Source organism: Saccostrea echinata, unplaced genomic scaffold, assembly GCF_033153115.1.
Source record: "Saccostrea echinata isolate AGI-Se365-2 ecotype Australia unplaced genomic scaffold, CSIRO_AGI_Sech_v1 ptg000029l, whole genome shotgun sequence".
Taxonomy (NCBI): Eukaryota; Metazoa; Mollusca; class Bivalvia; order Ostreida; family Ostreidae; genus Saccostrea; species Saccostrea echinata.
The window spans coordinates 23180979-23202277 of NW_026889778.1; the positions used below are offsets into that span (position 1 = coordinate 23180979).

The 21299-nt window shown below is 31.4% G+C and overlaps 2 protein-coding genes across 2 annotated transcripts; one reads left to right on the plus strand and one right to left on the minus strand.

Moving 5' to 3' along the window:
* The first annotated feature begins 4302 nt into the window (after nucleotides 1-4302).
* On the plus strand, nucleotides 4303-13014 carry LOC133194640 (scavenger receptor class F member 1-like). The gene is made up of 10 exons (XM_061330554.1): nucleotides 4303-4355; nucleotides 6131-6319; nucleotides 8266-8472; nucleotides 9327-9467; nucleotides 10323-10460; nucleotides 10640-10777; nucleotides 11017-11154; nucleotides 11260-11346; nucleotides 12133-12256; nucleotides 12419-13014. Exons 1-10 carry the CDS (start codon nucleotides 4337-4339, stop codon nucleotides 12597-12599), a joined length of 1362 nt encoding a protein of 453 aa, XP_061186538.1. The 5' UTR covers nucleotides 4303-4336; the 3' UTR covers nucleotides 12600-13014.
* Nucleotides 13015-19847: 6833 nt separating this feature from the next.
* LOC133195115 (ankyrin-3-like) lies at nucleotides 19848-21283 on the minus strand. Its single transcript, XM_061330987.1, has 2 exons — nucleotides 20210-21283; nucleotides 19848-19868 (listed from the first exon to the last, which is right to left on the minus strand). The coding sequence occupies exons 1-2, from the start codon at nucleotides 21281-21283 to the stop codon at nucleotides 19848-19850; spliced, it is 1095 nt and encodes a 364-aa protein (XP_061186971.1).
* Between the last annotated feature and the right edge of the window lie 16 nt (nucleotides 21284-21299).

Sequence of the window (21299 nt, forward strand, 5' to 3'; positions counted from 1 at the left end):
AACCTGAATAAAACAACTAAGCAACTGAATTTTTTTTCTTTAAGGATGTACAACACACCTACCCTAAAAATTTCCTGTCGTTTAATTTTCGCTATTTTTTTATATCTTATACATGACCATATCTACTATGTGTATGTACATTTTGGTCAAAATCGTTCGAGCCGAATTTGGACAGGAAGTTCCTAAAGTTACCCCCCTTTGGTTGATCACGAGTACAAAATAAATTCAACAAACTAACTATAAAATCCCTTATCTTAAAATATTTAAGGTTAGGCTAGCTGTCAAAATTTTCTGAATCGTTCATTTATCTATTAAAAACACACACAAAGTGAATTTGTAGAGGTACACTTCGAGAAAAACGATTTTGAAGAATTTAAACTGAAAAACTATGGTTCATTTTTGCATTGAAAAATGCGTGATTTTCAAATGAAATATTTTTTTATGAAAAAATCTGTCGTTTAATTTTGAAAAAAAATTATTACCTCTTGTAACTGATGATCAAAATGTTCTTGATAATTTTTTGAAAATTTTTTAAACGATGCGTTTTGAATTTATAGCGGAAAATCTACCCTCCCCCTCTCTCCGTAAGTTACGTTTCTCACAGCGTCTTTCAGACTTGGGACGAAAACAATGCTATGATTCTACAAATACAAATAAAAATTCCTAAATGGAAAGTATATTTTACTTAAAAAAATGTAATGTACATTATATTTATCACAAATATAAAACTTTACATCTGCATTTAAACGAAGATGAATAAGCAATTTTTGCAATTTTAAGACCCCCCCCCCCTCCATTCTTCTCTGCAATGCAGGACATTCGAGCTTGAAAAAAGAAACCCATCGGTTACGTCTAGCCTAATGAATATAATTGGCATATTGAACTCCTAAAGTAATGTCCTTCATTCGTGTATACAGATTAGATATTGACTACTAATATTTGTTGTTATTCTAAATACTGTTTTTTTTTTGTATTTATATTTAGTAAAACCATTTTTCTAAGGAATTTATGACCACGTGTCCGGTTTGGAGTTCATGCACACAGGTGCAGTTTCAAACCATTATATGACCTTTTTGCATTGAATATTATTTTTTAAGTGAACCAACAGTGGTGTATGTACAACTCTCTTGTGATGAAAATGGAATATATGTACATTTAGGTTTTAATTTATTTCTGTTTTCAAACGAGAGGTGTGCCCCCCCCCCCCAATATTGTATCCTTCTGTTGTTTCAATGAATGGAAATGATGTATTCGTCCATGTTAACTTCAATTGTACCAAACTGTAAATTATTTATCAGTATTAAAATTATTCATGTGCCTTAATCATCTATAATGGTATCATCTACATTGGTATCAATCGTTTTGTTTTTATTCGAGGAAATGCGAACTGAAACTGTTTACAGTAAAAGATTTTCTCAGTGGGATGCATCCGTTGTATTAATTTCAGTAAATAATTCTAAACTGTTGATACTTACTTTAACTTGTATAAACTTTGGCTTTCAGTTCTTGTGTTCCTTGCAACACACTGTAAAATCTTTAATGTATCTGTGTATTTTTGAGGGGAAAAAAACCCATAATTCTTCGGAAAACAGGAGGAATAACTCAGCTAAGGGGAGGAAAGACTTACACATTTTTAGAGTTGTTTCTCTTTGATCAGTGACCTTCTGAAAACGGTTACTCTTTTTCATTTTTTTTTTCAAAGAAAAGAAAAGAAAGAAAATGTTTATTTTCGTAATATGATAATATTTAAACATACCGGTAATATTTATTCTCAATGTTATGCGGCCGATTGTAAAGGGAAAAAGCAATGTAGAGTACCATTAACATTTTTAGATTTAAAAAAAAATGCCTTTGTGTATATCATAAATACAATATTAAAGAAATAATTAACTAAATTTAAGTTAAAGAAGTTTAGGGAACCTGTCTTTTTTTCTTTTTTTTATAGAGGGGGGAGATTTATTGCAATTGCGCAAATGATCAAGGATAGGATTTGGTATTCCTAAAGAAACCACAAAAAGAAAAAAAAACTCTATTCTATTTTCTTTTTTAACATTAATTGCATCGGGATCGTATCGCTCGTCATTTCGACGCTTCGTAATTAACGTCAAATTTAACGTTATGTTAAACGTTTTATTGAAATCGCAAGAGTTATCTCCCCCAGTGTGTTGTACGTCTTTAAATTGTATTAAAACTCGCCAGTAACCGCAGATCAAAAATTACAATACACCATTGATTATGTAATGTTATTCTTCTCTTTTCTGTTTAAAAAATTGTAATCAATACAAACATTTTATCATTATATTAGACCAAGATGAAGCACTTCGAAACTTCATGTGTTCTGACTTGTTATATTTCCATTTAAGTAAACATCAGTGTTTTCTGCACATGAATTCTTTGTTGCCTTTAATCCTCTTTTCACTGAGCATAATGGCAGGTACCATGTAATAAATGGAGATAGATCAACTCAGTATGTTCGTTGTATGTGACGTGATTTTCTCAAAGTCCAAAGAAAATTCCATTACTGTATAGAGGGTCCTCAAAAAAATGTAAAGGGTTTACAAGAAGAAAAAAGGTTTTTTTTCTTCTTAAACAATGTATCCCCATATGATACAATGCCTAATTATTGTGCAGCGTTGTTTAATTTATTAATATTATTATTATTTTATTCTTTCGAGAATATTGATTGCACACCTATATCATTTGCTATCAAATCTACAGCTATATATTATCGGCCTTTACAAGATATTGAGCAGTCAGTGACTTTATTCATTCAAACATTGACTACGACACATACGATCTTCTAGAAGGACATATCCCCATTTCCCATTGTAGAATTCAAACCTGCGATGTAGGGATGAGCTCCCTAGCAGACACTTCTAAGAAATTAAACCTTTGTTTAAACCTTTGCCCCACGCGGGTGACTTATGATGAAAAAAAAAAACAGAAATGAGAAAGGGAAGTTTGTGATTCGGTTGCATGACGAACAATTTTCTACTTAGTTGTATTATCACTTTGTGATAATACTAGGATATTGTATTTTGTATGATAAACAGGTATGGCTGCATGAAACCAACTTTAAAATCTTCCACATTCTGGATAGAGTATTTATCATTCATTTTAAGAAGGAAGTAACCTAAAATACTTAAGAATGACTTTCCTTTTTGTGTGCTTTTTTTTTTTTTTTTTTTTTTTTTTTTTTTTTTTTGAAAATAAGAAATCAAATGCTTTTCTTCTTTCAAATGATATATAGGAAACATTCCTTTGAAGCTGCAAACAGAAGAGTTTTCGTGATAAATTCATTCAAAATAATTCCTGTTTTCCAACCCTTTTCAATGTTCCTCATTTTGTTTATACATAAAAAGGGAAATTGGGTGTGGGAAAATATGTCCTTCGTTGTTTTTTTTATGTTTTAGTGTGTTAAATTTCATCATTACTAACGATATTTTGGTTTGTGAAGGAATAGAAAGCAAAACGTATGAATGAAGTGCGAAGCCCAACAAAAGCAAAACGTATGAATGAAGTGCGAAGCCCAAATCAATGTGGCTTTATTACAAGTACCTCTTCCGGATAGTGGGAGGTGATTCTTCTATTTCGTCATATCTATTTTGCATTCAAGGTACATGTACTTTCGACATTCGGAATTTACAAAATAAAATTGAAAATCGCTCTATGATAGTCATGGAGGAAAAACAAACTGTGATGTCAAAGAATTCCCGATGTTATTCTACTCTATGCTATATTTCCAGTCTTCATGAAGCTCCTTATTTGTGTGTGTGGATAGATAGATAGATAGATAGATAGATAGATAGATAGATAGATAGATAGATAGATAGATAGATAGATATAGTTTCTACAAAAAATCTTAGCAAATTTTATGTAAAGTAACCGTTTTTTGCAAATATAAAAAGTGCATTGTTATAATTTGATACGGTAATGTTTAGATTGTAACTTTCAAATAAATGAGGTTCTTTTTCTTATAATTTATAATTATGAATATAAAGCATCCTTTTCATTAAAGCCGTGATCTCTGCTGATATCGCAAAAAAAGTAAATTATTTGTATTAAGAAAAACACTTTATACTACGACGCATTCGCAGTAAAATACGAAAAGGGATCAACTAATCAAGACGATCATAAAAATTGTAGGCACACTAGTTCTTTGTTGTAAAGTAATATTTTCTATTGGGCATATAAAAATGCATCATAACCTTTCAACTTTAACCGGTTAAACGTGGTAGAAGAGTTGAAATTGAGGAAGTGAAAGCAGCTCGGTGTTGAAAATAACATGATGTCTTCCTTAACTGTGTCTAGGACACTTCTCGTGCTCTTTTTCATTATGAAAAGTAAGGCGTATGGTGAGTAAAGTATATATCCTTTCTGTTTGAATGTCTATGGTAAAATGAGATATACGGTTTTAGTGGTAAAATTGGATATGTTTTTAGGAGTAAAATTTTCCAAATTGTGTATAAGCAGGACCTGCAATTAGCAACATGGGATAATTTTTAAATGTAAAATATCAAAACTTGTAATTTTAAATAATTTTAGCATTTCATGACCATTTCTTAAGAAAGATGCATGTGTGCTTTTTTTCAAGTTTTAGTTTAAAAAGGCATTGATATCGCCAAAAGACTGAGAGCTCAAGTGTATCATATTTTAAAAAATCTATAAATTCATCAATTATTAACAAAACGGCTTGCATGTATCTCAAATGATGTTTAATTGGAATGGCTTACTGTCGAGTAAAAGATGAAGAAAATAAACATATAAACCAGATGTATTTCTTTCCATTTTTTACGCAGTTGATTGCCAATTTTACAGATAAAGTTTTTTTTTTAAACCGTTATGAATTGAAAAGTATAATTAAAGATCACTTTCTTCGAATGGGACGTTAAACAACATACAATCAATCAATCTTCATTTGTTTTATTATCATTCACATAATATAAACAGTCAGAAATTAATATTGAATGTAGAATACTTGTATTCTTAAAGGTGCTAAGACACAGATTTGAACTTAATATTTTCTCAAATTTTCTGTATAATATCACGACTTACATATTGCAATAGCATTTCACACGAAAATATAATCACAAACTTATTTTATCTGGAAATTATTGGAACTACGAATTCCGGGACGCGTTTGATTAACACATTTTTGCACTTACACAAATTTTAACTTTATCCTTAATATTTAAGAAAAGAAGCGATTTTGATATGTATTAATGAAAAATATTACATATATAATCCGGAAAATTCTGAGTAGAAATGTTCGAAAGCAAAACCAACTAACCAGTATTGTCAGTCCATGCTCTGTGATGTGTACAGAGTTTAACATATTGAACACACCCCTGAAACGTTAATTGTTTTTGTAAACAGGCACGAGCTCTGTTATTGTTAATGTTTACGATTCACCGGGTGTGTTCAATTGTTAAACTCTGCACACACCACTGAGCACGGATTTACAATACTGTGAGTGGGTTTTGCTTTCGAACATTTCTACTCTGATTTTTTTTGGGGGGTTATAGTTTTAATATTTTTCATTAATACACTACAAAATTGCCCCTTTTCTTAAGTATTTAGAGTAAAATTAAAATATGTGAAAGCGCAAGGATGTGTCAATCCAACGCGTCCAGAAATTCGAAGTTTTAATAACTTCGAGATGAAATAAGATTTTTATTATATTTTAGTATGAAATGCTCTAGCAACATATAAGTCATGAAATTATACAGAAAATTTGAGAAAATATTAACTTCAGATCTGTGTCCAAGCACCTTTAAAATACAATTAAGTAAAATCATTACATCATGCATCATGCAAGCTGCAAAAGAAAGAATATTTGATGAACAAGCCACTACGGAGAACTTGGAAGAGTTTTAAATAACTGCTCGAATGAAATGGCAATACTTCATTCATCATTAAAAAAAAACAACTAGAAATCATTTAGGAGCTACATGTATGAGACAGGATAGAACTTTAAGGATCAAGAAGGAAATAATAAGTTAAATATAAAGAAATAAAATTCATGAATTTTGATTTACAATGAAAATTAAAATAATATTAGAATAGAGGACGCGGGTAAATAGAGAATTTAAAGTTAAAGGAATAAAGGCCTCAGAAATCTTCCTTGTAGATAATTTATTAGAAGACCTTGAGACAACTGTTTTCACTAACGGGAACCTAACAGTCAATGGAACGGAGAATATCATTGATGGGAATGTTTCTACATGTCTAGACATTCGTCGTTCCTATAAATCGACATGGTATTTGCAACTGGACTTTAAAACTGTGAAGAGTTTCTACGAAGTTGTTCTCTATCTTGGTAACATATTTCTTATATTAAACTTTTTTTGAATTTTTTTACGCTTGCTGAATGATAATTATCTCAGAAGAAGTCTCATTGCAAAGCCTTGGGCCTTAGATGTATTTATTTTGTACATATGAATTATGATTGTTTTGAAAGTTCAAAAAGCTCATTCAACATACGAGATTCAAAATATGAAGAACGAGATACTTATTTATGGGGGATACACATTATTTTCAGGATATTTACTTGATTCATGAACGAATATAGATTCCCCCCTTTTTTCTATTTTAGACTTGTCATTATGTGTTCCTTGCTGTATAATATTTTCACTGACATAATAATGATATACATGTATATAACTAATGCAGTTTACTGTTGCCCTTTATTTGTTTATTTTTTTAACGTCCCTTCGAAAAATTTTCACTCATATTGCGACGCCAGCACTTGCCTGTTAAGGGCTGCAATTTTAGACCTGTACTAGGCACTTAGGGCCTTTGAGCACTGAGGAATCTTTTTCGTGCCAGCACCCACTGCGACACAGGACTTCGGTTATATGGTCTCATCAAAAGGACCGTAGTGGGATTCGAACCCGCGACATAAGGATCAACTCCTTACTCTGCGACTCTAGAGTAAAAGCTCTAACCACTGTGGCATGCGGGCGACTAATTGCAACTTGTACATGCTCATGCGAAACACCATACGAGGGTTGTTCCAGGAAAACGCGGAAAATTTTTAATATTTATTGTTTACTAGAATTTAAGAATTGGTATGCATTATTATCCTAATTCTTTAAATACTACATAGAAATGTCAACGACATAACTCTGTAAATTACATTTTCTCTTAGTTAAACGAATCTTACGTATTAGCTCTTGGCGCAACACAGACAACATCAAAAAGCAATTTATGGCGTTTGTAAATTTATTCAGGAATTTTTTTTTTTTTTTTTTTTTTTTTTTTTTTTTATTATTATTTTAAAGATTTTACTGTTGCAGAAATTCGACACCACATTTGATTAGCAAAGTACCCGTCTTGGACATACTTTAAACATCGAATGATCACGAAATTAATTCTTTGAATAGACATGTACAATACAATTTCCCAGCTCACATCATGAACTTTTCGAGTAGTTAAAAGGCGATCCCTACATATGACGAGAGCTCATGACCTTTCAGTTTGTCATTTTTAGGGGCTCTATCAAGTACCTCTACCATCGAATAACTAGACGAGTCATTCTTGAACCTCTTGTCTGACGAACAAACCGGTGTCCGAGACACCTGTTCGTAGCATTCTTTTGTTTACATCTCCTATAATGTATGTCCCGTATGGACAGGAGTTAAACCCCGTTCAATACAGTACTGAATGATAATTTGGTGCGCCATACTAAGGTCCAACGTCGCCAATAACTTAATAACAATAGCAATTTGCAAAATCTAACGGAAAATGTTTGTATACATAACGTCAAGTAATTGCCATTTCTAATATAATATTCGTGAATTTTTACAAAATGGTGAATTTATTCCAGATCATAGAGTTTTTGTTGGTGAAACTTTGTCACATTATATTCCTACAATCTGGAGATACACAAAACATCAATAACAATGATATTTCAAGAAGTGAAAAAAATGCCGAATACCCCCCAAAAATGCCGTGCGCCGATTATCGATATTTAATACCCTTTAAAGGCCGTTTTCATTTTCAAAGGATATCACAACGTCATAATATTGAGTCAAAATAACGACATTGTAATTTCCCAACAATGTTTAATAAATAAAAAAAAATCTGGTCGGTTAGTTTACGGGATATTTAAAATGTTCGCTTTCCTGGGACAACCTTCGTATTTGCCTAAAACGTTTATCCTAATAAATGACTAAATGAAATACTTAAGAAATATAGTGTGGCAACGCTGTAGAGAGACTGTGTAATGTTTACTAGAATGAACTCATTGATTTCTTTTTACAGATTCAAAGTATTCCTACTATATAAAACTATCAATTTACGTACGTAATTCAAGTTTTGTGGAGGCTGGATCTCGATGCGAATCAGACACTTTATACAACAAATCTAATATCGTCAAAATAAAGTGCATGGATCAAGGGCGTTTTATGGAATTACAATTTAGCTCACGTACAAAATATCCTTTCTTCATTTGTGACATCATTATAACAGGTAAAGGTGTTTTTATTACTGATTTTTTTATTAGTTTGATGCAAACCATTACATACCTATATTTAATAATCATTGTAGAAGAACACTGAACGATTTTGTAACGTATCCTGCAGTTAATGCCTTAAAATCAGGTCATTATGCCCTATTCAAGCTTTCTCATTTAATAATTCAAAGCATTTAAAGTGTAAATAGTAATAAGCATTGAAGTTTTAACGTGTAACATTTTTTACCAGCTAACAATTTTATAAGGTTTGATTTGTGATCTATTAATTTGACTTATTGTGTACGTTTTGAAAAAAAAATCCAAAGGAAATAATTGTGATGAACACTAGTTACAAACTGTTGATTATATTACTATTTAACAGCACATGGCTTACTTGGTCAGAAAATAAAGATTCCATATCTTTTTTTAGGGAATCAATGAAATGAAATATAAAAACCCTTGAGTATATAGAGCATAATAGGAAAAAAACTGTTTTAGGATTTAAAGCAGAAATTCTATGTTTATAAGAGAAGCAGATTCAAATTAATAACCCCCTCCCCCCCCCCACCCCCACCCCCTCATTTTTAAGTTTGTCACAGATACACGTTATAAAATTATCAAATATTCATCTAGGACTATTTTGTCAGAGATTTTTAAACAGAATTTTTTAGCATAGTTAAAATGTGTGAAGGTGTGCTAAAATCGAACAATCTACATGCCATCAATATTGTTGTTGATGATAATTTACAAAATAGCACAATACGAGTGAGTGCATCTCCTACAATATTGGATTCTTTCTTCGAGGCAAAATAATATTGATCGTAAAAATATATAAATGTTCTACTTTAAAACTTAATTCGTTTTGCTTTAGGATGTGACAATGGAATGTTCGGTAAGAATTGCACCAGGAATTGCTCAGAAAACTGTGTTGGAAAATCATGTGATATTTTGAATGGGAAATGTTTGAGCGGAATGTGTTCAGATGGTTGGCAAGGAGAAGACTGCAATCAGAGTATGCAAGATTTCAATGTTATGTTCATGTTTGATTCGTATACACGGCAAATTTGACTTTTTTTATATTAAACAATTTTAGATTATTTCAAAGCAAGTGCAAATTTAATTTTTAAACTTAATTTATCTCACACCGTTCCAGTAATATGTTGCTGTATGGATCATTGCTGATTAATCTAAAATATTCGGCATTTCCATCCCTCTTTACAAAAATTTATAAAAATCTCTTTTTCTACCTATCCTAATGTACATATTCTCCATTCAGTTTATAGGACACTGCTTTTACAGAATTTAATTCCCAATCGAATTCTTAAGTGCATTCACATTATAGTTTATTGAAATCAATGCGCAAATTATGTTATTTTTCTAATAAACAAACATGTAGAATAGAAACAGACTTGCGAACAGAGATAAATATATAACCTCCTTTCACTTTCTTTGATGGACGTTGGGTTATGTGAAGAAGTCGGTAAATTACTGTGTTTCACAACCCAGGGTTAAACTTGACAGAAACAAACTTCTTTATAGTTCAACGTCTTGAATTAAAAATTGTTCTACAGAAACAAAATTTTCGGTCCAATGTAATAAATGAATATTAATTTCAAATTTTAATATTTTTGTAATTGGCACAAGTATGCAAAAACAATTATAGATTTATGGTAGTGCAGAGGAAATTCGGACTAATACTTTTTTTTATTTTTTTTTTTTTTCATCAATTCTTTTTTCTCTAGATGTCATGCTAAAAATTCCTTTTTTTAAGACTATCTTCACCTTTTTCATTACATTCAGTTGAATTTTTCCCGTCGAAGTATATGTCATCCTTAAGTGTCAATTTTCGATTTTATGTACAAATCAGAATGTAACAATGGAACATATGGAACTCAATGTAAATCACACTGTGGAAACTGTAGAGATAGGGAGTATTGTGATCACGTGACCGGATATTGTAAAGGAGGTTGTGAAGATGGATCGAAGGGAGATAAATGTGACAAAGGTAAGAAATATTCATTTCCAGAATAATTCCTAATAATGCGTTTAATGTTTGAAAACAATCTGAATGACTCTTGTCAGTTATCCATGTAAACAATATCATTGCCATTAAATGTTTAAACATTGTTTAAACCTTCGTATCACATCTGTATATATATTTAGCTTTTCTTTATAAAAACTTAGTTTGTCTTGATGGCACCTATGGTTCGAATTGTAAGGGCAAATGTGGCAAGTGCAGAGGAGGCCAGAGTTGTGACAAGTCCTCTGGGGTTTGTTTGAATGGCTGTGAGAATGGATATTTTGGAGAAAAATGCATATTACGTAAGTATTTCAACTGCATTTTAAAATCGTAAGCTAAATGAATGATACTGAAATATATAAAATGACCATTTAAGTGCCAATGGTTTTAAGCAAGTCGTTGAAACATGCGTCAAATAATGTAAACAATTCTGCTATAAAAGTCTGTCCACATTGTTTAAGGGCAAAATGGGGGAGGGTGGTGAGTTAAAAAATAATGGATTAAATTCACTATTTTTGTCTAAATTCACTGACTAATGAAGAATGTCCCGATGGAACATATGGATACCAATGTAACTCATCTTGTGGAAATTGTAAAGACATGAAAGATTGTCATCACGTGACCGGATATTGTAATGGAAGTTGTGCTGATGGATCAATGGGAGTGAAATGTGACAAAGGTTCAGTTTTTGAAATGCTACACAATTATATTTTTTGAATTTCCTATTTGTTTTGTAAAGTTTTTCACAAATGTTATGTTTAAGCATTGTCTTGTATTATTGCAGAATGTCCGTTTGGATTTTACGGAAAAGATTGTTCTGAACGTTGCAGTATCTCGTGTGGTTCTAAATCTGAACAGAAAAGTATATCAGGTTGTACAAGTTATGCTGATACATTTCAATTTCCAATGTATATGTCTTAGCACAGTGATTGTACTACGTCTGAGAGAGGGTCTTTATTCTTTTGTTTTTATCTAAATTTTTTTTTTAATTTTATTTATTTTTTTTAATCAGTTTTCTATAAGATTAGGAGGCTTATAGAGGCTTCCTTTGTAAAACATGACATTGTTTATCATTCACAGGGGCAAATTATATATTGAAAATCGTTCACATAAAAAATACCCCAAACTCCTTAACAGAGAGATAATTGCATATTACTGATCAATGGATTTTTGTCCCGATAAGATTTATGTCTTCGGACAAAAATGTATGAAATTCTTTTTTGGACCATATTATTATATTCTTATAACCGTGATACACAGAAAGCTCATGCAAGACAAACCTAATCTACAAAGTGATGTGTGCATATTGATTTGTTGACATAATAGGGCTATGAAATTAAGCCTAACTTTTATAGAAAACATGAATAGCTTTCATGTGGTATGTAATGTGGAAGGAGCAAAAGGATAAAACGTACCTACATTGTCTGTAGGACGTTGATATTGGTGTAAATGAATGTTGATAAATCTCTTGTTTGTTTGAGGGTTTTTTTAGATCACCCATGACAATTTGTTTCGTTTCTTACAAGTAAAATCATTCACTGTTTTAAATGCGGTACATGCATTGCTTGCAAAATGAAAAAAAAAAAAAGAATAAATAAACTTCCAGATTATAAAAAAGATGAAGAGAAGTAATGATTAGAGTGTTTTATTTCATCAGATGAGACAAATACATGTAAACCTACTACAGAAGGTGAAAACAATGTTATCATATATGCTTTGGGGACTGTACTGATATTTTCCTTGTTGGCGAATATTATTCTTGTGGCAATGTGCATTATAAGGTAAAGCTCTCGATAAAACATTTTGACAAATCATTCTAAGAAGCAATTCTTTTGTTGACTATTTATAAATATATTTTAATCAAACAGATGTTTTTATTCAGTATACGCTAAATATGTTTGGAATATTTCATGATGAAGTTGAACTTTTTTTTTCAAATTAAGATTTCATAGAAAACGGAAGGATGAGGTTTATAGCAAACCATCACCGATGTATGTAAACGTAAGAGATGGACACAGAAGGGACAATCAGCCTTTAGAAGGAATGACGATAGACCAACAGAATGTGCAGTATGAGTCTCTGGGAGTTCCTTCCCACGAAACTCATTACGATGCCTTAAAATAAAGAATGTCGTACAAACTGATAACATCAGAATACTTAAAATTACTGACTTCAGGTGGATCATGTACGATTTTGAACATGTTTTGCATAGAACAATTGAAGTACAACATATAATAGGGAATAAGCATCTTTGTGAAACATAACATTGCAACGTTAGTATTACTGCAAATAATTCTACTAAATAGTCTTGATTGTTTTCAAAATAATTTTTGTTATTACCATATATCTGAGAATTAAAATTCTAACTTTTAACTGCCTTGTTGATAAATGTTGATACATGTGAAAACCTGTTATATGTTATATACATTACGAAGAGTATCAGAAATATAGTGATTGACAAATGAAAACATTTTGTACATTGTACTTCCTACACTTATATGTATATATCTATCAGTGTTAATTATTGCAGAAAGTTTTATGTATCTATTAAGTTAAACATTCAATTTTTCCTATGTTATTTTGTTCCTTAGGTCCCTTTGAGTCATGGGAAATCACAAAATTTAAACAGATCAATTGTGTATTGTGAATTTATAACAAACTTACAATTTAAACTCGTATACATGAGCTTCATATCATACTTTAATTTTATTGTTTGGACAAGGAAGCGAAATTATAAATAAGAGCATGACTATGAATGATTTTATGAAAGGAAATATACTCTTCAGTGGTTTATGACAACATAAATCAATTGTTTTTATTTTCCGACACGTTTATGCTTCATAATATCTTTTTTATGGTCATTGCCAGTACAAGGAGGTGGATTTTAAGCTGTTAAAGTTTAAGTATGGTAAAACCCATACTTGTTCACGGTCAATGAAAAGTTTATGTCAATTTGCACTTCAATGCTTGATATATTCTTTAATTGAAAATGAAAGGCTTAGAAATCTCAAAGGCTTTTGTAAAAATGTACATAACCTATGTTCTTATAATTTTAAATTCATATGAATTTCAAACAAAAAAAATATTTATTATTCTGAATAAAGTTTTAAAACTGTTGGAGGAAATAAATGAGATATTCATAAGACTTTTAACTTAAAAATGCAGAGAGAAACTTGATATCGTGAAATATTAGTTATAAAAGAAAACCACGCCAAAATCAATAATTGTTAAAATACCTCTCCCGTTTGGACAGTTCAAAAAGATATACTTTTTTCCTCCTACTTTTAGTATTAAAGTCACTATCCTTTTATTTAAAATAAATTTACAATTGGAAATTTCATGTTACGAAATCGTGTAGCAAAGATATTCAAACACCTTCAGGCAGTTGTATTTGTCAATTGTTTTCAATACAATATCAATTTAGTGTTTTAACTCTCTATTTATCCTTTCAAAGAGCAACTTGTTTATGATTGGAATTCCCCACTTCGTCATAACTCTCTCTCTCTCTCTCTCTCTCTCTCTCTCTCTCTCTCTCTCTCTCGTAATTTCACCCACAACCGTTTTATTTCTATGATAAGATGATTGCTAAATCACACGCCGTTTTTTCGAATTTGAGAAATTAAATGGCATTGGGTATACATTGTACTTGTTGATCTACAACTGATATTATTTCTGGTAGCGTGTAGTAATGATTTAAGTAAGTCAGTTAAGGAATATACAGATAATCAATGATTATATGATCAATGTAATATGATTATTCATGTATATATTACTTGAATACAAGTCTCAAAGGACTTTCTGTTGAAAAATTTAAATTTTAGCTCGTTCGTAATTCTACGGAAATTTATACTTTAGATCAGATTTTATACTTGTTAAATTAATAGCTTAACCCGGCCCCTGTTTTGCAAATCATAGTCCCTCAAGTCAAAAAGCTACAAAAGAGGTACAAAGGTTTACTTAGGAATATCTTATCTTCCTTAACACAACTTACCAACTTAATAAATGTATTGTAGAGTAATGTTTTCCTTTATCATTGGCTAATAATTTAACCGGTCATAAAATGAAAAAATTGAATTTTACTCGAGTAATTTAATGATAATTTATTCATCTGTGGTTTCGTTTAAAAAATGACATCTGAGTATGACTTTTTTTGTTTTATTAAGAACACAATTTAAGAAAGAAAATCGTTCATAAGAAAGGTTTTACACTATTTACTTTTTTTTACCCTCTGTGTCTAAAACTTAGAAAGATAAAGACACACTGGCTGACACGTCATCCAGTATAAAAAAATATGACTCTACTGAGTCGATACGGTATACAGATTCTAAAAGAATGGTTGGTGCCCCTAGGATTGTCCTTTGATACATAAAGAAAATGTCTTATATACAGTTTGCAGATTACTAAATTTGGTATTAAACAGACGATACTTTTACTAGAAAAAAAGATGGTAAAATTTCGATCAGAGATGATTTAACAATTTATATTTGGCCACGATGTGTTTCATTTCCAAATATTGTACAAAAATTGTAATATCTTTCACATTTTTATAACCAGAATTTCTTTAATAGCAACTTCACAGGATAAAGTTGTAATACCAAAACTTGTAAAGACCTGGTGCGTCTTCTAACGCTGTCTATGACATTGAAAATGCAATCTTTGTGGCCTTATTCGTGTTCACTTGAAGAACCTAAGGGCTCATTCAACAAGAAAATGTTAGGACATAAGATTGAAATATTCAACAAGAAAATGTTAGGACATAAGATTGAAATAAATCATGGGGGCCATCAACATCTTTATAAATAATTCAATTCTTCAGACAATATAAGAATTTTAGTGAAAAAAGAACACCATCTCACAAAAAGGCCGTACTATTGAAAGTACTCAATTCCGTAGACAATGAGAAGAAAACTCGACTAGGAAACTAGGCACTGCCTATCAATATGGTTGCAATGACCACTTCAAGAATGTGCGAAATCTTTCAAGCTCGCAATCTGCCAATATGAATGTTTATAGACTGTATAAAAGTACACTAAGACGTAAGCGCAGTCATGGACATCATTCATACAATAAGCCAAATCTAAACGATGTTTCTTTTGATTCGCTATAAGCTTTCGTCAGTAAAACTTCACTCTGTGCGCTTGAAACTTTTAATTGGATTATGCGAAGAAACCAAAGCAAGCCCATACTTGGATTCTTCAACATCAGAATGCAGCAGTTTGTGATTAAGGATGTTGACCAACACAGGATTTATAAACCGCCACGGAAAATCTTCAGCTTAAAGTATTTTTCTATTTAAGTATAGTAGCGTGCCCCCCCCCCCCCCCCCTTCTATCGGTATAATATAAGCATACACTATTTTGCCTCTTTTCATTAATTGTATCTAACGAGGTATTTCTAATAAATGCATTGTATATTTATAATGAATTATTCAACATATGAAAAAATACAAGCCAACTTTTTAACACCAGTATTACACTTAACATTTTCTCCCGAACAGATGAGGATTCTCTGTTTCACGGAATAAGGCGGAGACATTTTAATTAGATATTATAAAAAGAAGATGCTTGACAGTGCACACTGCAGAGAGTTAAATAGATAAACAAATTAAGTAATTTTACTATCAAAATAAAAAGTATTGTTTATAATTTTGTGTTAAAGATTTTCATTTCTTAATTTTTAAATTGTATTCTTTTCTGTCATGTATAATTTACTTACTCTTTTTAGGCGTTAAAAGAAAGAGATTTTATTACTATTATTATTATTATTATAATTATTATTGTTATTGTTGTTGTTGTTGTTATTTGTGAATACGAATTATGCATGTATGTTCAAGAAACACAATCAACTAAAAGTACAAATTACTATTCACAAAACTTCGGCGAGAGATGAACCGAAGAAGTCCGTGCTGACCAATATAAAATTCAGTAAATGTACGTTTCATCTGCGAGCTAGCACGTTTACCGGGGCATTTACCCGTGGCGATACAAATCCACGTTGCTTATTATGATATTGAGGTTAATCGCATATTAATAAAGTCAACTAAGAGATTCAAAATCGCAATACTTTTCATGGGAAAAGGTAGATTGCGAGGTTGTTTAACAAAGACATTTTCACTCAAACCTTTATACATATAATTTACACTTTATAATATTCGAACTCGATTCTGAACAAACCTGTGCTCAGTTTTTATGAAAGCTGTGAAGTGTGCAACTGTCACTGATTTCTTCTGATTTTCATGAAAATCAAGGAACCTCATATTCAAAATGCAGGTCCGTATGTTGTCTATATCTATTCTTTGACACTTTTAGATGCTGACTCAAATACATGAAGTAAAGACATCAGTTTATAATATATTTCAATTCTTATGTCTTTTAATAAAGGTTCAAATTTTTAGGCGTAACTGGGAACCAAAGATCATCCCGTCTGAGACTTGTTCTTTGCTAACAAAGGTATGGACGCTGCAAACATTTGCAACATTCTTAATCTTATAAAAGAATCAGTCTTTTATTCCATCATATTTTAAGTTGAAGTATACATTTTGTTTTTACTACAGTTATTCCCACGCCGTTGCATCCAAATTTTCAATTATAAAGAGTGCGTAGATACTGACCATCTGAAAACAAAATCTTCCCAAGTGTTTTTGTTTTTCCTCTTCTTCTAACTTTAGTCCAACTGGACACAACATTAATGGTGATGTAAGCACATTTGAAAATAACGACCTAAAAGCTATCATCTTAAAGGGTCCCAAACTCAGGGAGCCCAGATATTTCAAATGGCGACAGAACTTCTGTATTACGTAAAGGGGTATGATAGACGATGGCCTAAATGTGAGGAAGACATTGACACTGGATAAAGCATTTCAGATGTATACTAAAGAATCGCATTAGAAAATGAAGGGGCAAAATGTAAACTATACATCCTTACGCTCTAACCACTATGCCACTCGGGCGACGCAATAACATATTCTAAACATGGTGTAAATCAAATGTGGATTGTAAAGACTCCAAGAACATTTGGTAAATTTAAAATCTGAAAACTTTTCAAATATCAATAGCATGAAAACATATAACTCTTCTACACTTTATGCAAAAATTCCTTATGATAATTACACAGCAGGCTTTTTGACATCATAGGCAACTGCTTCCTCATTTACAAAACTACTTTGTTAAAAAACTTCTGATTCTTCAAACTTATACTCTGAAGTTGATATTAAAAAGATGCTGGAGTTCCTCTTTGACAATACATGTGTAATCTTTGGAGACAGTGTCTTCCAAAAATCTGTTGGAATTCCATGGGAACTAATTGTGCTCCGTTATTGGCCGACTGGCTTTCATATTCCTATGAAGCAGATTTCATTCAAAAACTTCTACATGAGAAGAAAAAACTCTTGCTGTGGCCTTCATCTCGACATTTGGATATATTGACGTTTGATCAATTAACAATAGTTAATTCCATTAATATGTTTACTCAATATACCCAAGAGAACTCGAAATAAAAGACTCTATAGAGATCGTCATATATGTTTCTTATCTGGGTGTCTTATAATTACTGACTATACCCAACTAATTACTAAACTGTATGACAAACGGGATGACTTTAGGTTTTCCATCTTCTGGTAATATTCTATATGTAATATCACCTGCATATGGTTTTTTATGTCTTCCAACTGATTCGATACTCAAGAACATGCCTCAGTACGATCAATCCTTAAACTGAGACAAGCTTCTGAATCCTCCATTGGTGTGTAAAAACAAGAAAGTATCTACCTCAAGGACCAAAACAAATACTGTCTTATATTTTTATAAAATTGCTTCTTTTTTTATAAATAAAAAGAATTCTTCATACAATAACTCTGGCTTATATAAACAACATGGTCAATGCCTTGACGTACGTGATCAAACGTCAGAAAGGCTAATAAAAGGTGCGACTTCCCAAAACCTCATATTTCAAGACAAATCATTTGAATTCTGTATGCCAGACTTTACAATTAATGTTAATATTTTCATAAGTTTATTTAACTATGAAACCAATTATAACATGAGTAAGCTAATCTGCATTATCTCGAATTTGAATCGAAAAGAAATTGATCTAATTGCATGACTATAAAGATACAAGGATTGGTCTTGAACCTTACTAATCAATATGATTGAATAGCCACTACTTTTTCAGTTCTATTGAAGAAATATATTTCACAAAAAAAAAAAAAAAAAAAAAAAAAAAAAAAATGAGATATCAAGGAATTCAAGTTTATGTGGATTTCACAAAAACAGTATGTTTATACATAATGCACTCAGGTATTTGCATAAATATAAAAGGTACGGAAACCCTTTAATACATAATACATGTACATATATACCTAGATATTAAGATCAAATCAAGTATTCATGACATATATGTACACTGTGGATAAAATGTACAGTTAATAGGGGAGTTCTAGAAGAGCAAAAGGAGATACAGCATCGATGTAAATTACCTGTAAGTGGAATATTCTAGACGCAAAGTTAGCAATTTGTCCTTCAAAATCAGTATCTAATTTTAGCCAGTAGTAATTTTAGCGATTAGAATAGAAATACTACAGTACTCTCTAATGCGGAATAGAAATATAATGGAAACCTCTAATACGCAATAAATTGTTAGTGATATTTAAATTTCATGATCTCAACATGCTATCTAAAAATGCGAAAATTGAATCTTTGCTAAAATTTCTGCTTTTACTGTATTGTAAACAACAGAGCAAGAAAGCCATTCAAATACCTTTGCAGAATTTTAAGATAAGGTTTAAAGAAATAAGATTAACAAATTCTATATTTCAACTAAAGGTCCAGAAAGTCTGTCGTTTAGGTAGTTTGACGAAGTATATATATTTTAATATTTTTAAAACAATCCTTCAATTTCTTTCTGAAAAATGACTTCTATAGATTGAAAGCGGAATTATGTGATTCTGTAAGACTGCAAAATTAATTTAAGTTCTTCACTTAAACACTCCTATGAAAATTTGAGAAATATTTCACTATGGAACATTTTAATCCCACCCAATCCCGGAGTTGAACTCTTGACCTGTGGAATCTGCCTCCTAGCAGTACAGGTACATCGCGTTAGACTACTGAGCCATCTAGGCAAGTAAAACAAAACTTGCTTTTAATGCTGATGGAATTCTCGCTGCGTCGCCCTACACTATACAGTCATTGAGAATGGAAGTGAGATTTAGCTATTTGCACATTAATTTTATTAAAAGATCATTACAGATACACATTGAAATGAAATCAACTTTATTTTAAAACATCTTTAATTTTATTGACTCAACTGAAATACTAATATAAAAATATTAATATAAATATTAATATACAAAGCAAAGATAAGGATAAGGACACTTTAGTCCCAAGCGAGGTTGACCTGTATTATAATAATAATATGTCATTGTTAATATTTATGTAAATGTAAAAAAAAGTCATTCCAATATTTGAACTTTAAAAATGACCCAGATAAGCAACGAAAAAAATCATTCGCAGTTCCTTCCATTTATCAATGTTTTAAGGGTTTCTTCAATTTTACTTAGAATTAATCAGTAGTTAGTGTAATATTTGGCTGAAACGATAATTTTGAAAACATTTAGAGACTGAATGAATAAGTTTTGCTTGTGTTTCCATATATTTAAAATATTGTACAGAGCACTTCCATTCTTCTTTATTTCCAAATATCATATTTAAATATTTCAGGGTCAGAAGGTGCATAACCCGAGAATTTCCTCCTCGGGCTGCATAAAATAAAAGATCTCTCCGGATATCATAAATCTTGTACAACATACAAGGATATTCCGAAAGAATGAATTTACACATTTCGTAGTTCGCACATAAACATGCAATATCCAGTATATCTTTCCCACAATGAGTCACACGATTTGTTGGCACTCCATTTTCAATGAGTATCTGTAGAGTGTTTACATTTCCTCCAGCTGCGGCAAAATGTGCAGCATTCCATCCATCCTCATTGATCAGACGCACAATGTCTGGAAACTTTGCTACAATATATTGACACATCTCACTGTGACCGTTGGCACATGCTATATGGAGTATAGTTAATTCGTGTATGGCAGTAAGATGAGCAGGAAATCCCTTTTCTATAAGAATTTTAAGAATTTTGACATTTCCTCCCATTGCAGAACAATGTGCAGCGTTATGGCTGCACATGTCAACTAAATAAAGCATGTCTGGATACTCTGATAATATATATTTACACATTTCAAGTCGGGCTTTGGAACAGGCAATAGTAAAAATATTCTCTTCTGCATTGGTTATCTCATCAGCTTGAATTCCCTTTTTTTTAAGCAGGCGTAATATTTTCACATTTCCTCCTAAAGCTGCATAATGAGCTGCATTCCAACCTTGACAAGTCTTTCTATCCAACAAGTCTGGATACTCTGCTAAAATATATTGACAAATCTCAAACCTTGCACTAGAACATGCTAAGTGGAGTATTGAGAACTTGCTGGGTGTGGAATGTGATGATGATAATCCCATTTCTATAAGGATTTGTAGAATTTTTATATCTCCTCCTTGAGCTGCAAAATGTAAAGCATTCTTTCCATTTCTGTCAACCATGTTCAGCATATCGGGACACATTGATAAAATGTGCTGGCACATTTCATACTGAGCACAAGCACATGCTATGTGAAGAATAGTCATTTTATCCCCATTGGTCTTGAATACTTGACATTTTTGCTCTTCAAGTGCAAGTAAAATTTTGACATTGCCTCCCATCGCAGATCTGTGTACAGCATTTTCTCCTTCATTAGTGATCAAATGCAGCATGTCCGGATATTTTGAT

What these genes read in the sequence shown, in the direction of transcription:
- LOC133194640 (XM_061330554.1), top strand. An exon ending in CGAAGTTGTTCTCTATCTTG is followed by an intron (nt 6,320 to 8,265) that starts GTAACATATTTC and finishes TTCTTTTTACAG; the next exon opens with ATTCAAAGTATTCCTACTAT. An exon ending in GGGAGTGAAATGTGACAAAG is followed by an intron (nt 11,155 to 11,259) that starts GTTCAGTTTTTG and finishes GTATTATTGCAG; the next exon opens with AATGTCCGTTTGGATTTTAC.
- LOC133195115 (XM_061330987.1), bottom strand. Translation starts at nt 21,283, where the DNA reads ATGCTGCATTTGATCACTAATGAAGGAGAAAATGCTGTACACAGATCT. An exon ending in CCCGAGGAGGAAATTCTCGG is followed by an intron (nt 19,869 to 20,209) that starts GTTATGCACCTT and finishes ATTATAATACAG; the next exon opens with GTCAACCTCGCTTGGGACTA.